The sequence below is a fragment of the Budorcas taxicolor genome, chromosome X, assembly GCF_023091745.1.
Source record: "Budorcas taxicolor isolate Tak-1 chromosome X, Takin1.1, whole genome shotgun sequence".
Taxonomy (NCBI): Eukaryota; Metazoa; Chordata; class Mammalia; order Artiodactyla; family Bovidae; genus Budorcas; species Budorcas taxicolor.
The window spans coordinates 143,681,450-143,696,896 of NC_068935.1; the positions used below are offsets into that span (position 1 = coordinate 143,681,450).

Below are 15,447 nucleotides of genomic sequence, written 5' to 3' on the forward strand. Positions count from 1 at the left end.
CAAGTGCAGGTTACTCATCAGTCATTCAAGTCTCCCGATGTGAACATATGACTGCTCGATTCCTTCAAAAACTTTTGTGTCCTTTAAATACCGTACGCTGACTTTTTCTTAGTCTCTCTGCGAAATAAAAGACTAGAAACCTGACGGGACTTCTGTCCTGCACAGAAGCTCATTAACTAGGTACATAAATGAACCCCAGCCAGCAGCCAGCTGGTAGTCTCGAGGCGCTCAAGTGGGTTTCAGGGCCAGGCACAGACAGATCGCTCTTGCTACAAAGAATGGGCACTCTCAGGACTGATCTACAGGGAAGGAAAGAAGAAACGTGTGGAGGATCAGCCATGCTGAGAGGTGACTTCACCGAGAGGCCCTGGGCTGGTGAGGAGAGAGACGGAGCCTGCCTGAAGTGGGTCTGCACACGAAGAGCCAGGAAAGTGGGTCTGCACACGGAAGCGTGCAGAGAAGGTCGACAGGGGACACGGGATCTTTCAGCTGCTGCCCTGGAACTCAGGTGCGGGGGGGCTGTATCCAGCAGCCGCCGGGCTAGCTCAGGCGTCCTTTTAACACTTCACCCTGAACCCAGAGACACATTGTGGCCGGGAGTGGAGAGGACCCAGGGTGGGGAGATGACACCACTCAGGGACGGGCTCAGCTCGCCTCTCACCCCTGGGGTTTCTCACTGTGAGCTGACCTGGGACGAGGGTCTGTGCAGAGGTGAGGGTCCTCACCCCTGGGGTTTCTGACCATGAACTGACCTGGGACATGAGGGTCTGAGCAGAGGTGAAGGTCCTCACCCCTGGGGTTTCTGACCGTAAACTGACCTGGGACGTGGGGCTGTGCAGAGGTGAGGTCCTCATCCCCGGGGTTTCTGACCGTGAACTGACCTGGGACGAGGAGGGTCTGTGCAGAGGTGATGAAGGGCCTTCAGAATGAGATCAGCATGAATTTAGGGTCAGCCCTAAGCCCAGTGGCACTTCCCAGTTGGCTTGGCGGTAAAGAATCTGCCTGCCAACGCAGGAGACACAGAAGATTCAGGTTGGATCCCTGGGTAGGGAAGATTCCCCTGAGAAGAAAATGCCAACCCGTTGCATTATTCCTGCCTGGAGAGTCCCATGAACAGAGGAGCCTGGAGGGCTACGGTCCATGAGGGTCAAAAAAGGAGAGCTGTACGCGCCTGAGCAATGCATGCATGCACGCTCAATCCAGTGACGTTTGCCTCCCTCTGCTCCAGCTGTTATCACGCAGCCCCACCAGCCTGGCTGGTGTGTAAACACGGAAATCTGCTTCTCACAGTTCTGCAGGCTGCGATCAAGACCAAGGTGCCCACATACCCAGGGTCTCCTGAGTGGGCCCTCTTCCTGGCTCACAGCCACCTTCCCCTTGTCCTGATGTGGGGGGCCGTTGGGGGGAGGAGCGAGCTCTGAGGGGCCTCTCCCAGAAGGGCGCTAATCCCATTCCTGGGGTGCCACCTTGACAATCTCACCATCCCGCAATCGGGTCACCTCCAAATACAGTAACACTGCAGGTGGGGACTTCAACTACATGAACTCGGAGAGACCCACAGACATTTGTAACAGCAACCGGGGCCCTTAGTAACTGGTGTCCTCACAAGAGAAGGGGCAACAGGCAGAGGAAAAGCCATGTGGAGACGGAGGGAGGCGGCCCCCAGTCCAGGGATGGATGCCTGGAGCCCCCAGAGGCTGGAAGAGGTGGGGAGGACCCTCCCCTGGAGCCTCTGGAGGAACCTCAGCCCTGGGACGCCTTGACCTCAGAACAGGACTTGACTTGAAAACCAGATCTTTCAGATGTGACGTAAAGGACTCTGAAATGAGGTCATCTGGATGAGGGTGGCCCTGAACCCCATGATACGCTCCCTATAAGACACAGAAGGAGAGAGACACGGACACAGAGGAGAAGCCATGTGAAGGCGGGGGCGGAGACGGGAGGGAGGCGGCCCCCAGCCCAGGGACGGATGCCTGGAGCCCCCAGAAGCCGGAAGACGCAGGAAGGCCCCTCCCTGGCATCTCTGGAGGGACTGTGGCCCTGCCCACACCGTGACCTCAGCCTCCCGGGCTCCAGGACTGTGACAGCGTGACTTTCTATGGTCTGTGGTCATTGGGTACATCAGCCACAGGAAACTGATGAAACGGACCCAACGTAGGAGAGCTCGTGGTGGAGACTAGAAACGGGGCTGTGAGTATGAGAAGAGGTCACAGTTCATGACTGCAAACATGAACATGTGCTGGCAACGTGTTGACCAACTGTTAGCCATCAAGCACAGAGCTCAGGAAAGAAAGAGGAGACACACAGACACACACAGGAACACCAGGGGAGGACCAGCTCTCGGCAGCAGCAGGGAGAGGCCCCCGGAATCTCCAGCTGCCACTCGGACCCCGAGACCAGGTCTCTCCTCTGGAACGACGGCCAGGAGGTATGAAGGGGCTGTGACCTACAGGAGCAGGTTCTCAAAGCAGAGCTCCCGAGGATGGGGACAGAGTGAAGGGACAAAGCAGGAGATCAGACAGTTAGCCCCACTAGGGGATGGCAAGCAGAAAAAATATGGGAGACCCCGTAAGTTAAATGATCACTCAAGAAAGGAGAGCTGCTTAACCACAAAACCAAGCAGGCTTCATTCAGTTCAGTCACTCAGTTGTGTCCGACTCTTTGCGACCCTGTGGACCACAACAGGCCAGGCCTCCTTGTCCATCACCAACTCCCGGAGTTTACTCAGACTCATGTCTGTCGAGTCGGTGATGCCATCCAACCATCTCATCCTCTGTCATCCCCTTCTCCTCCCGCCTTCAATCTTTCCCAGCTCAGGGTCTTTTCCAGTGAGTCAGTTCTTTGCATCAGGTAGCCAGAGGATCGGAGCTCAGCAGCAAAACCATGCAAGGGAAGCAGGAAACTGGCCCCTAAACAATAAAAGGATGGTGCCGTGAGACCCACACCCCGCCCGGTGAGCTCAGTGACTGAGTCACGCTCTGCACACATGAGAAAACACCTCTGTGAGATTGCTTGACCATGCAAGTAAGAAAACTCCCCTGCCAACGTGGAGGAGGAGCTGACAATGGAAGCGTGACATCGACTCAAGAATGAGGAAAAAGGTGGTCTTCTCCTCCTCCCTACTTTTCTTTTGATTATAAACCTGTGGCCTGCCAAGTTCTCGGGGCGTGGCAAGTCTTGTCTGCCAGCTTGTGAACCTCACAGGCGTCTTATTCTAATTAGCCACCTCTTATCTACCACTTTGCTCTCTCTAAAGTCCTCTCTGTGCCGAGACAGAAAGGACTATGGTACTGGAGCTCTTCGGAGCCCCCCCAAAACATCCCAACTGTTGCACTGACACCTCTGCCCCTTCAAAGGGCACCCTGAGCAATGCCTGGATTTTAGCATCATTGAGGACTTGACCACAGGCTACGAGTTCACATTCGGGGCAGATAAAGGGAATAACCTCCTGCTGACTCACCCTGAGGGCCACTCTCCTTTCAACTGTGGTGTCTGACTCTTTGCAACCCCATGGACTGTATGTAGCCCGCCAGGCTCCTCTGTCCCTGGGATTCTCCAGGCAAGAATACTGGAGCAGGTAGTCATCCCCTGCTTCAGGGGATCTTCCCAACCCAGGGATCGAACCTGAGTCTCTTTCACCTCCGGCAGTGGCAGGAGGAGTTCTTCACCACTGGCACCACCTCAAGGGTGGATCTTTCTGACCCAGGGATCCCGCACTGCAAGCAGGATCGTTTACTGTCTAAGCCACCAGGGAAGGCCCCTCAAGAGTGGGGCGGGTGGAAATTTCAGGCTCCAGGGCATGGCGCAGCCTGGAAGGGGACTCTTCCTATGAGTCGTCATTGCCTTTGAGGGGCCTGTTCTCGAAATCCTGCCCTGTGAACAGGGCAGCTCTGCTCGCTGGAGCCCCTGCCAGTCAAGAGGCCAGCTCTGAGCATCTCTGGGCAGCTTACTTAAACTTCGCAGGACTGTAGAGCATCACCTGGAAAGCGCAGGTGCTAAAACGACCCGAGGCTGACAGGCAGGCACACGTAAGAACACACTGAGGACCTGACTCTCAGCTAGTCCCTGACGCTGCTCAGGCTCATAAAGGAGGCTCACCTCATATACAAGCCAAAAAAAAAAAAGTTCTCACTTGCTTAACACCTGTCTCTTCCTATAAAAACGGCCAAGCAATGTAATTTTAAAATTCCAGGATTTTCATTCTATGTATCAACTGTTTACTTGCTTTGGATGTTGGTGAATTTTTTTTAATTCCTTTAAGGGATGTGTGTGTGTATATATATGCATCTCAGAGGTATCCTAAGAAATGGTCTGGAAGGAGGCACCCTGAATGGCTAAACAGCGTGTGCGTGCTCAGCCAATTCAGTCCTGACTCTTTCTGATCCTGTGGACTGTAGCCCACCAGGCTCCTCTGTCTGTGGGATTCTCCAGGCAAGAATACTGGAGTGGATTGCCATGCCCTCCTCCAGGGGATCTTCCCGACCCAGGGATCGCATCTGGCAGGAAGGTTCTTTACCACTAGCACCACCCGGGAATCCCTGTTAAACAGTAAGTAATGGGGCTTCCCTGGTGGCTCAGCTGGTAAAGAGTCCGCCTGCAATGTGGGAAACCTGGGTTTGATCCCTGGGTTGGGAAGATTCCCTGGAGAAGGGAACAGCTACCCACTCTAGTATTCCGGCCTGGAGAATTCCAAGGACTATACAGTGCGTGGTTTAAGAAAGAGTCAGACATGACTGAGCGACTGAACTGAACTGATCTTATAAGACCTGAAATTTATTTGTATATAAGAAAAAAAGATGAAGACATTTTAGTCAACTCCACGACTGGATGGACATGAGTTTGAGCAAGCTCAGGGAGATGGTGATGGACAGGGAGGCCTGGCGTGCCGCAGTCCATGGGGTCACAGAGTCGGACAGGACTGAGTGACTGAACTGAACTGAGATGCATGTGTCCTACCCTGATTGTGGACTGCGTGGTGGAGGAGATGTTTCTTTTGTGTCTCCCTGAGCACCCACTCAGCAGCAGCTGCACATAAGGGTTAAGTAAAGGAAGAAGGCAGTTACAGCGGGACCCTGAGAACGTGAGTGCCTTCTGGCCAGGGTGGTGGAAGGCATATTCACAAAGTGGGATGGCAGGAGATGGTCACGCTGGCTGACGGCCACGGAGGACTAAAGGCATAAGACAGATGAAGAACAAAACAGAAGACCCAAAGGCAGACGGGTGGAAACAGACATGAGGCTCAGGCACCTGGCCAAGAAGAAACGGGCCCGAGCGGATTGGGCCCGGGGCGCCCCCCAGGGAAAGGGCTGCCTGCTGGGCGGCTGCTCTGTAGTCTTCAGGGCACTCCCGAGAGGAGTGTGAGTGAATCCCGAGCCTGTCCTGGCATGAGTGACTCCCGAGCCCTGGCGAGGACCTGTCCGGGTCAGGCCTGTCTCCAACTGGCACCTGTCCCCACAGGCAACACCCAGGCGGCACTCCACGGTGGAGGTAGACATGCACTCCTGAGGGGCCCGTGTCATGGGGCAGTGCACCCAGGCCAGCAGTCCTGGGCAGGGCCTTGTCCTCGACCCCTCCACGGGCCCCGAAGTCATGTCCTGGGGTTTTCTGTGGGAAATCCCCCCAACCCCCACCCCCAGGGAAAAAGAGCAGGAAAAGCAAAGAGCCACGGCAATGGGAGACCTTCTCGGGGGTTTCACACCATTAAAAACCACCGACTTTATTTACTGGCCTTCCAAACCAACTCACTCCTGTTTAAATGATGCCAAAACACATTACTGTCATTCATCTCCAAGAACCCATGCCTGAAGCAATCTGCTTCACAACACGGGTGGAGGTGGACTTTCCTGGTGGTCCAGGGGTGACAAACCCACCTGCCGACGCAGGGGTCAGGGGTTCCACCCTGGCTGGGGAAGAAAGACCCCACAGGCTGTAGGACAACGAAGCCGTAGAGCTCGTTCTCAACAAGAGAAGCCACACCGCAGTGAGAATCTCACACACCACAATCAGCAGCCTCCGCTCGCCTCCGCTAGGCAAAGCCCACACGCAGCAACGAAGACCTAGCGTAGCCAAAACTAAAGAGATAATTTTTTAAATTACAAAACAATAATTAAAAAAAAATACACTGGAGGTTACCAGCACCCTTCATGGGGAACACTGTTCTGACAGTTTTCTTACATTCCATGTCAAAATTTTTCCTATTAAAACCACATACATTTCAGTATTTCTTTCTTTTTTTTCTTTTTGGTCAAAAACTTTTGCCACAGTTAAGAAGATGTCTATTCTCAGGAAATAATTAGAACTGTGGCTGACTTACATTCTATGTTTCATCACTAAGGGATGTGGTAAATGCTTTCACGACATACTGGACCAAAGTACTTCCGTCCTGATGGCAGGAAGGGACAGTCAGGGAGTCTGGGATGGACATGGACACACTGCTGTATTTAACATGGAGAACCAGCAAGGGCCTGCTGTCCAGCACAGGGAACTCTGCTCAATCCTCTGTAATAACCTTAAGGTCACCAGGGGCAAGGATGGGGGAAGGGACAGAGAGGGAGTCTGGGATGGACACGGACACACTGCTGTATTTAACACGGAGAACCAACAAGGACTGCCGGGAGCCAGTGTGAAGAATCCCACCCGTGACAAGGTCATGAGGAAGGAAGGTGACATACGCAAGGCATGCTCAGACTTCAGGGGCCCCTCTGGAAATTCCTAAGCATGTACCCCAACAAAAATCTGCCGGGTTTTGTGCTCTGCTTTTCCACTCTTCTGACATTCTCTGGAAAAAGTCAATTCAGGGCTTTAGTCTTCTGCATTTGAAAGAGTGGTTCAATCCAAATACCCCTCTGATGGCTTTCTAGCCTGCCTGCAGGACTTGTACAGCTGTGCATGTGATTGTTTGAGGCCTCCTGACCGCAGGAGGGCCTCCTGACCGCAGGAGGCTCAGGAAGCTTAAAACATCCTAGGAATGTAGGGGCTTCTGAAGAGTCAAAATCATTAGAATAGGACTGATTAAAAGTTTCATTTGTTGAGTTAATACTTGCTGCCAAATTTTCATATCCTTTGTTTTTAGATATAGTTGGTATATAGAAAAACAAGTAGTAGACCTGGTATTAGCAACATTAGATCTTTGAGTTAAGTACCTTCTTTGTTATAACCCACTGTGCCTTTGTTCTACAGAGATGTAACTTTAGCACTTTAAGGAAATGCAGAGTAAAGAAAAACAGTTAGGGGAAACGAGATTAACATTCATTAAGAAAGAGAGCCAAAAAAGTGTTAACAAGCCTCCTGGCCAGAAGATAATGTAAATCACCTGAGACCTTTTGTATACAAAAAATATACAGAAAGAGTCTGGGCTGCAAACGCTACATAATTTTGTATTACCCATTGATCTCTATGTATAATCAAAAGTATAAAAGGCCTTGAAGGACAATAGAAGGAGAGCCAGTCGCTTGGACTGGTTTCCCCCGTGTCTCCTCTTTGCTCTAATTTCAGGCTGAATTCCCATCTGGGGCGCAGAGGCTCACTGTCTACTTACTTGCCCCGGCTTTTAAGATCCGGCTTTTAAGATCCGTAAGAGAGAGAGCCCAAGACGGGCACTCTCCGATATTCAAACGGGCGCCGGCGGCCTAACGTAGATGGTGCAGGCTCCTTGTCTGGAACTTCATTGGTTTTCCACGTAACCCAAGTTAATCAGCCTCTTCTCTCCACTTAATCTTCCTGGTACACTATTTCTTCCTCATCTAATCTTATATCAATCAATAAATAAGCTTTCCTCACGCCAACGCTGTCCACCCTTCGAATTCCCTGGATCCACCGGGGCTGGACTCCGGCAAAGGACCTGCTGTCCAGCACAGGGCACTCTGCTCAATCCTCTGTAATAACCTTATGGTCACCAGGGGGAGGGATGGGGGAAGGGATAGTCAAGGAGTTTGGGATGGACATGGACACACTGCTGTATTTAACACAGAGAACCAGCAAGGACCTGCTATCCGGCACAGGGAACTCTGCTCAATACTCTGTAATAACCTTATGGTCACCAGGGGGAAGGACGGGGGAAGGGATAGTCAGGGAGTGTGGGATGGACATGGACACACTGCTGTGTTTAACATGGAGAATCAGCAAGGACCTGCTGGACAGCACAGGGAACTCTGCTCCATGTCATGTGGCAGCCTGGATGGGAGGGGAGTTTGGGGGCATGTACATGTACAGCTGAGTGCCTTCACTGTCCGCCTGAAACTATCACAACAGTGTTAATCAGCTATACGTAAATAGAAAATAAAAAGTTAAAAAAAAATGTATTTCCTTCCTAGAACATCCACGGCCGATTTTAAAGAGAGGTGTCCACAGCTCATGAGAAGGGAATCAAGTCACTCGTGCCTGGCCTCCAAGCTGCACGGGCCAGCCCAACCCTCCGTGAGGCGGGACCCAGGCACAGCCACCCCCACCTCATCATCAGGGGCTGGTCACCCTGGTGACAGCCCAGGCAGAGCTCCCGCATCACTATGGCAGCATCACTATGGCGGGGCCTGTTTCCCGGGCAACCTGCCCTCCCTTCCGCACTAAGGCCCTGCCCGGCCACAGCGCTCACCGGAAGGCAGGGCTGCGTCGTCAGGATGAAGGACGTCTGTGTGAGTCGCTCAGTCGTGTCGGACTCTCTGCGACCCCATGGACTATAGCCCGCCTGTCCGTGGGGATTCTCCAGGCAAGGGTGCTGGAGTGGGCTGCCATTTCCCTCTCCACCGTGAAGGACGTGGAATTCATAATACGCCCTCTCTACAGACAAGCTCCTTCCTCTCATGGGCTCAAGGAGCCTTCCCCTAGCCGGAAACGCCGCCCCCCCCCCCCCCCCCCCCCCGAAAACACCTGCAGAGGGAAGAGAACCGGGAGTCAAGGGCTCCACTTCTACCATCCTGAGCTGCGTGACAGAGTCAAAGCGGCCAGGGGACAAGGGGAACACCTGGATCTGGACAGAGGGCAGCGGTCACTGCTCCTGGCCACCGTCACCACTCCCTGGACTCCCGGGCAGGGAGGCTGCCTTTCCGGTGGGGCTCAGCTTTGGCTCGCATAAAAGGGGATGGGAGGGAGGCGGCACAGATGGCAACTCGGGGGTGCAGCACGTCTTTCTGAGTAGAAACTAGATCTCTGTCCTTACTGTGTCTGTGACTGGCATGTGATGTATGCAGAGACAAAGAAGAGTCTTCCGGGCGACTTTAGCAGGACTAAACTGTCAAGGAAGAACATTTGTCTCATTTCTACGCTGGAGCTGGTTTTGGGGTTCAGTTCTCTTCAGTGATCACCCAGGATGAGGTATCACTTAAATAATATCTGGTCACTGGGAAAGCCAAGACAAGGATACTACATGGACTGGATCACCAAGTAGACTTCATAACATAGACCTGCTGGCATTCCAGCCAAACTGCCAGGCTAGCTGCATAAGGCATCATTCCAGCTGAACTACCAGGCTAGCCACAGAAGACGTCATTTTCTTGGAATTGGAGTAGAATATATCTCAAGTGTGGGCTTCCCTGGCGGCTCAAGGAAAGAACCTGCCTGCCAAGCAGGAGACACGGATTGGATCCCTGGGTTGGGAAGGTCCCCTGGAGAAGGAAACGGCAGCCCACTCCAGTGTTCCTGCCTGGGAAGGCCCATCGACAGAGAAGCCCAGTGGGTTATAAGCCACGTGGTTATCCAAGAGTCGGATACAGCTTAGTGCCTAAACCACTATCATCATGTCTCAAGTATATCTTAGAAAAAAAACCACAAAAATTCTGGAAGGAAAACCACTTGAAAGGCTTGGGTGGATAAAGAAGAAAGAGGATATTTGCATGTCTAAACCATCAAGGGTGCTTTGTATGATAAACAATGCAAGAGACTCCATGTCAAATATGAACAATATAGACTTAGCTGGATTACTGGGAAAAAAAAAAAAACAGGCTTATAAATACAATCAGAAATGAAAGCAAGTACATTAAAACCAACGGCACAAAAATAAAAGGGATTCAAAGAGAATAATGTGAAAACCTGTACGCAAACACACTGAATAGCCTGGAAGAAATAGATGAATTGCCAGAAATATACAAGCTATCGAGATCAAAGCAAAAAGAAAGTGTGTTCAAACCTCTAAGTATTACGGAGATTAATTCAGTAGTCAGAAGCCATCCGACAAGGAAAACAGGACCAAATGGATTCACCGGAGAATTCCACCAGCCTGTAAAGAATTACCACCAGTAGTACTCAAACTCTTCCCCACAATTCAAAGAAGACGATATACTCCCAAACTCATCCCATCAGGCCAGCATTATCCTGGCACCAAAGCCAAACAAAGAAATGACAAAAAAACTGAGGCAAACACACTCAACAAGATACCAGCCAACTTATTTAAATAGCACATTAAGAGGATTCTTCTACACCGTGAAGAAGAGGGATTTATTTCTGGAGTCTCGAGGATGGTTCAACATACAAAAATCAACGTGACACACCGTATTAACGAAATGAAGAACAAAACGCAAAGGATCACCTCAAACTGATGCAGCAGAAAGATCTGGAAAAAACTCAACACCCTTTCATGATATAAACACTCAAACTAGGAATAAAAGAAAAGTACCTCAACATAATAAAAGCCATGTATGAAAATTCCATAGCTAACATCATACCCGATGTTAAAAGGCTGAACACTTTTTCTGTGATCAGGAACAAGAAAACAATGGCTTCTCTTGTCACTTTTATTTCACACAGCACTAAGTTCTAGCTGGAGCAACTAGGCAAGAAAGAGAAATAAAAGACATCCACATCAGAAAGGAAGAAATGAAGCCGTCTGTTTGCACATGAAATGATCTTAGACATAGAAAACTCTAAAGATTCCACATATTTACATAAGACTATTAGCACTATTAATAAACTTCAGCAACACTGCAGAAGACAAAAATCAACATGCAAAATTCAGCTGTATTTCCACACAGTAAACAATGAAAAAATCTGAAAAGAACATTTAAATAAACCCACTGACAACTGCGTCAAAGAGAAATAAAAGGTGAAAGACCTGTAATGCTGAAACTACAAAATACTGCTGGGAGAAACTAAAGCAGACACAAATAAATGGAAAGCCATCCCCAGGTTCATGGGCCGGAAGATCTGCTCAACTTTACAGGGCCCACAGTACCCAAAGTGGTCTACAGATTCAGAGCAATCCATACCAAAACCCCAAGGGCACTTTTTGCTGAAATACAGAAATCAATGCCAATGTTTATATGGACTCTCAGTGGAACTGGAACAGCCATACACTATCTTGGAAAAGAAGAACAAACTTGGAGAATCTCACACTTCCAGGTTTCAAAACATATTACAAAGCGTATGGTAATCAAAACAGTTTGGTGCTGACATAAAGACAGACATATAGACCAATGGAGTAGAATAGAGAGCCTGGAAATAACTCTTCACACATATAACGCCCAGAGGATCTTCAACAAGGTTCCCAAGACTACTCAACGGGGAAAAGGACAGTGTCTTCAACAAAGTTTGTTTGGGAACATGGATATTCACGTGGAAAGAACAAGGCTGGACTCTTATACGATATACAAAAACTCATATAAGATGGATTAAAGGCCTAAAGGTAAGAGCTAAAACTACAAAATTCCTAAGAGAAAACAGAAAGAAAGCATTATGACACAGGATCTTTTATTTTCAACTCTTGGCTATGACACTAAAAACGCAAGCAAGAACAGAAATAGTCAATGGGAGTACATCAAACTTAAAAAGTTCTGGGTATCAAGGGACACACTCAACAGAGTGAAGAAGCAACCTTCGAAATGGAAGAAAATATCTGCAAACCATGTAGCTCATACGTGGTTTGTATTCAGAATTTATTATATGAAGAATTCCTAGAACTCAACAGGAAAAAAAAAAAAAATCAAAAAATGGGCAAAGGACTTGAATAAACATTTCTCCAAAGAAGATACACAAATGGCTAACAGCAAGAAACAACGCTCTATGTCATTAATTATTCAACAAATTCAAAACCCAGAGATAATGGCTTCACACACATTAGGATGGTTACTATTAAAGAGAGAGAAAATAACCAGAGTTGGTGAAAATGTGGAGAAACTCAAACCCTTGTGGACTGCTGGAGGGAAAATAAAATAGCACGGCCAGTACAGAAAACAGTCGGGGGGCCCTCAAAACACTACAAAGAGACCCACCGTATAATTCAGTAACTGCACTTCTGGGACTGTACCCAAAAATAAACAAACAGAAGCAAGGTCTTGAAGAGGTATTTCTATACACACGTTCACAGCAGTGGTTTTCACAGTAGCCAAGAGGCGGAAGCAACCCAAGTGTTTATCGACGGATGAACAGGTAAGTGAACTGAGGTCCATCCATACAATGGAGTATGATGTGTCTTCACAGGGAGAGAACCGTGTCACATTCGGCAACATGTGCAATGAAAGCGCTTGCTGGTGCACCTCGAGGTTGGCCACGGAAGGACAAACACTGCATGAGTATCTGTGAGCGTGTGCTCGCTCAGGCAGCTCTGACTCTGCGAGCCCGCGGACGGCAGCCCGCCAGGCTCCTCTGTCCACGGGATTCTCCAGGCAAGGACACTGCAGTGGGGCTGCCGTCTCCTTCTCCAGGAGATCTTCCCAACCCACAGACTGAACCCGTGTCTCCTGCACTGGTAGGTGGCTGTTGAACACTAGTGCCATGTGAGATACCTAGAGCAGTTCAAACTCACCGAGACAGAAAGCAGAAGGGTAGGTCCCCGGAGCTGGAGAGAGAGGCAGGGGAAGGGACGGAAGTCAGGGTCTGCTGGGGACAGCGTTTCAACTCCCCAAGGTGAAAAGCTGAGAGAGCTGGATACTGTTGCTGGTCACACAACCATGTCAACACTCTTAATGCTCAACTGGCACACTTAACAATGGGTAAGATGGTGAACGTTTGGCTAAGGACTTCTGTGACATTCATTAATAGCTGTGCTTCCGTCATTGAAGCTTGGTAGCATTCCACTGTGTGCAAGCCGCCCAGAAAGGCAGCTGGCGAAGGGAGTACGTATCATGATGCTTGTGCTCATATGCTGAGGTACGTGTGTGTTCACGTGCATTTCCATGACATAATGTATATGTGTGACATGCGTGTGCATGTGTGTGACGTGTTTGTGTGTGTGGCATGTTTGCATGTGTCTGTGTAACGAGTGTGACATTCATGCATATGTATGTGTGATGTACACGTGTGTGTGTGTGCGTGTGTGTGTAATCCAAGAACAGCCCACATGGCTTCTTTGTAACATCAGGCAGCAGTAACAGGGCCCTTTCCAGGAAGTTCACTAGTTTCACAGGATATTCAATCTGCCCCTCTGGATATATGGATAAATGTAGATAATTACACATGTTTCAAAAATGACCATGACTCATGTTGATACCATTTTGAATCCAAAATTACTGTTGTGACTGTAAACTTTTTTCTCCCTGAGCACCAGGAATTCTAAAGACTGAGTCATTCCCCTTTCTTCCTAGAAGAATCTTAAAATAACACTCCATTTTTAAGCCATTTTTGTCCCTGTAACCTAGAACATTCTTGACCTTCTCACTTATAGTAAGAAATAGCAGGCAGTTCTGTTGTTCCATCTTCAGCTAACAAGGCCCAGGGGAGGAAAGTCGTCTTTCCTCTCAAACGAAAACAAGTAAAGGCCACACAAACAGACATGTTAGAACTGAATTATGCCTTTAACTTTTTAAAATAAGTTTTTTTTTAAACTTCTTTAGGGAGATTTAGCTGCTTGCCTATCATCAACATGTTCAAGTTTGCATAGCTGCTGAAACATGAATTCTCTATCAGATCATGAAAAGCAAAAGCCACCTATTTGAAACTCGGAAGCAATTCTCTCAGGAATGTGATCTCTAGATCACACTGAGACAAAAGGCAAATGTTTCCGGATCTCAGGAATCCGCGAAAAGAACATATAAAGAAAGCTTAAAAATGACAAGCACATGATGCTGTCGTCCTTTAGTCTTGAGTCACATCCAACTCTTTGTTGACCCCATGGACTGTAGCCCACCAGGCTCCTCTGTCCGTGGAATTTTCCAGGCAAGAACACCGGAGTGGGTGGCCACGCCCGCTCCAGGGGATCTTCCCCGCCCCAGGACCGAACCTGAGTGCGGGGCACTGGCGGGCGGGTTCTCTTCCACTGGGCCACCCGGGAAAGCCCACAGCACGTGCCAGCATCCTCCAACATCTCTATCAAGTCCCTCGGAGCCTTACCAGGAAGGGGATCTTCCGACGAGTTCTCAGGGAAGAGGAGAACGCTAGCGTGCCGGGCGGCAGGCTGGGACCCGCAGCTCAGAGCCCCAAGCGCGCTCCGGGAACCTCACCTGGCATGAGCGCGGCCGTGGGGAAGACCTCCTTCAGCTTGGCCTGGCTCACCTCCACCAGCTCCTCCGCGGACATCGGGAGCTGCAGCGTGTCTCTGATCAGCTGGGCCGCCTCCAGCGCCTTCTTGCCCATCACCAGCGACTTCACATCCCAGCTGTACTTCTTCCCGTAGCGCCCGCAGATGTCCTCAAACACGGCCGAGTAGAGCCGCTCGGTATCTGCGGAGACACACCGGCGTTGAGGGATGTGTTCAACGCGCACAGAGCCCGCCTTCGGAGCACACAGCTCTCCGGCGGGCCTGTGGACGTAGGGGAAACGCTGGCGGGTTCAGAGGCCCAGATGGTGCCCCGGCAGCCTGCCCTCTGCTGCTCTGGAACCTTACAGGGTGGGAGGGAAAGGAAGTCTGTGCGCAGCTGCGTCCAATGCCGCACTCCCGTGGCCCGTGGCCCGCCAGGCCCTTCTGTCCGTGGGATTCTCCAGGCAACAATACTGGAGTGGCGGCCTCCCTGGTGGCTCAGTGGTGAAAGAATCCGCCTGCCAACGTAGGGGACATGAGTTCAATCCCCGATCCGGGAATATCTCACCTACCTCGGAGCCACTGAAGCCCTGAGCCACCACTAACCGAGACTGGGCTCCAGAGCCCGGGAGCTGTAACTGCTGAGCCCTGTGCCGCAACTGCTGAAGCCTGCGTGCTCAGAGTCTGTGCTCGGCTGAGAGAGCCCCGCGGCAGTGAGAAGCCCACACACCGCATCTACACAGTAGGCCCCCCGCTCTCCGCAACTAGAGAAAAGCCTGCGTGGTAACAGAGCCAGTACAGACAAAAATAAATTATTTTGATTAAAAAAAAAAGAACACTGGAGTCGGTTGCCATTTCCTCCTGCAGGGGATCTTCCATACCCAGGGATCGAACCTTCGTCTCCCACACTGCAGGCGGATTCTTAACCGCTGACCCACCAAGGGAAGCCCCGGAATGTCTGCATTATGGTTCAAGCCTCTTTTCCGTTGACAGGTACGTTCTGCTGAGCCTGACCACCCCTAGACTTGGCATCCTGACACAGCACCCGAGAGTATGCACACTGCAGT

General features: G+C 50.3%; 1 protein-coding gene across 3 annotated transcripts in view; it reads right to left on the reverse strand.

Annotated features, from left to right (window-relative positions):
- The window catches only part of PUDP (pseudouridine 5'-phosphatase), a 62,509-nt gene that overhangs the window by 19,101 nt on the left and 27,961 nt on the right, over positions 1 to 15,447 (reverse strand). For all 3 annotated transcript variants that reach the window (XM_052663273.1, XM_052663272.1, XM_052663274.1), the window contains exon 2: positions 14,364 to 14,582. In XM_052663273.1, the coding sequence (XP_052519233.1) occupies positions 14,364 to 14,582 (219 nt within the window). The remainder of the gene's footprint in view (positions 1 to 14,363; positions 14,583 to 15,447) is intronic.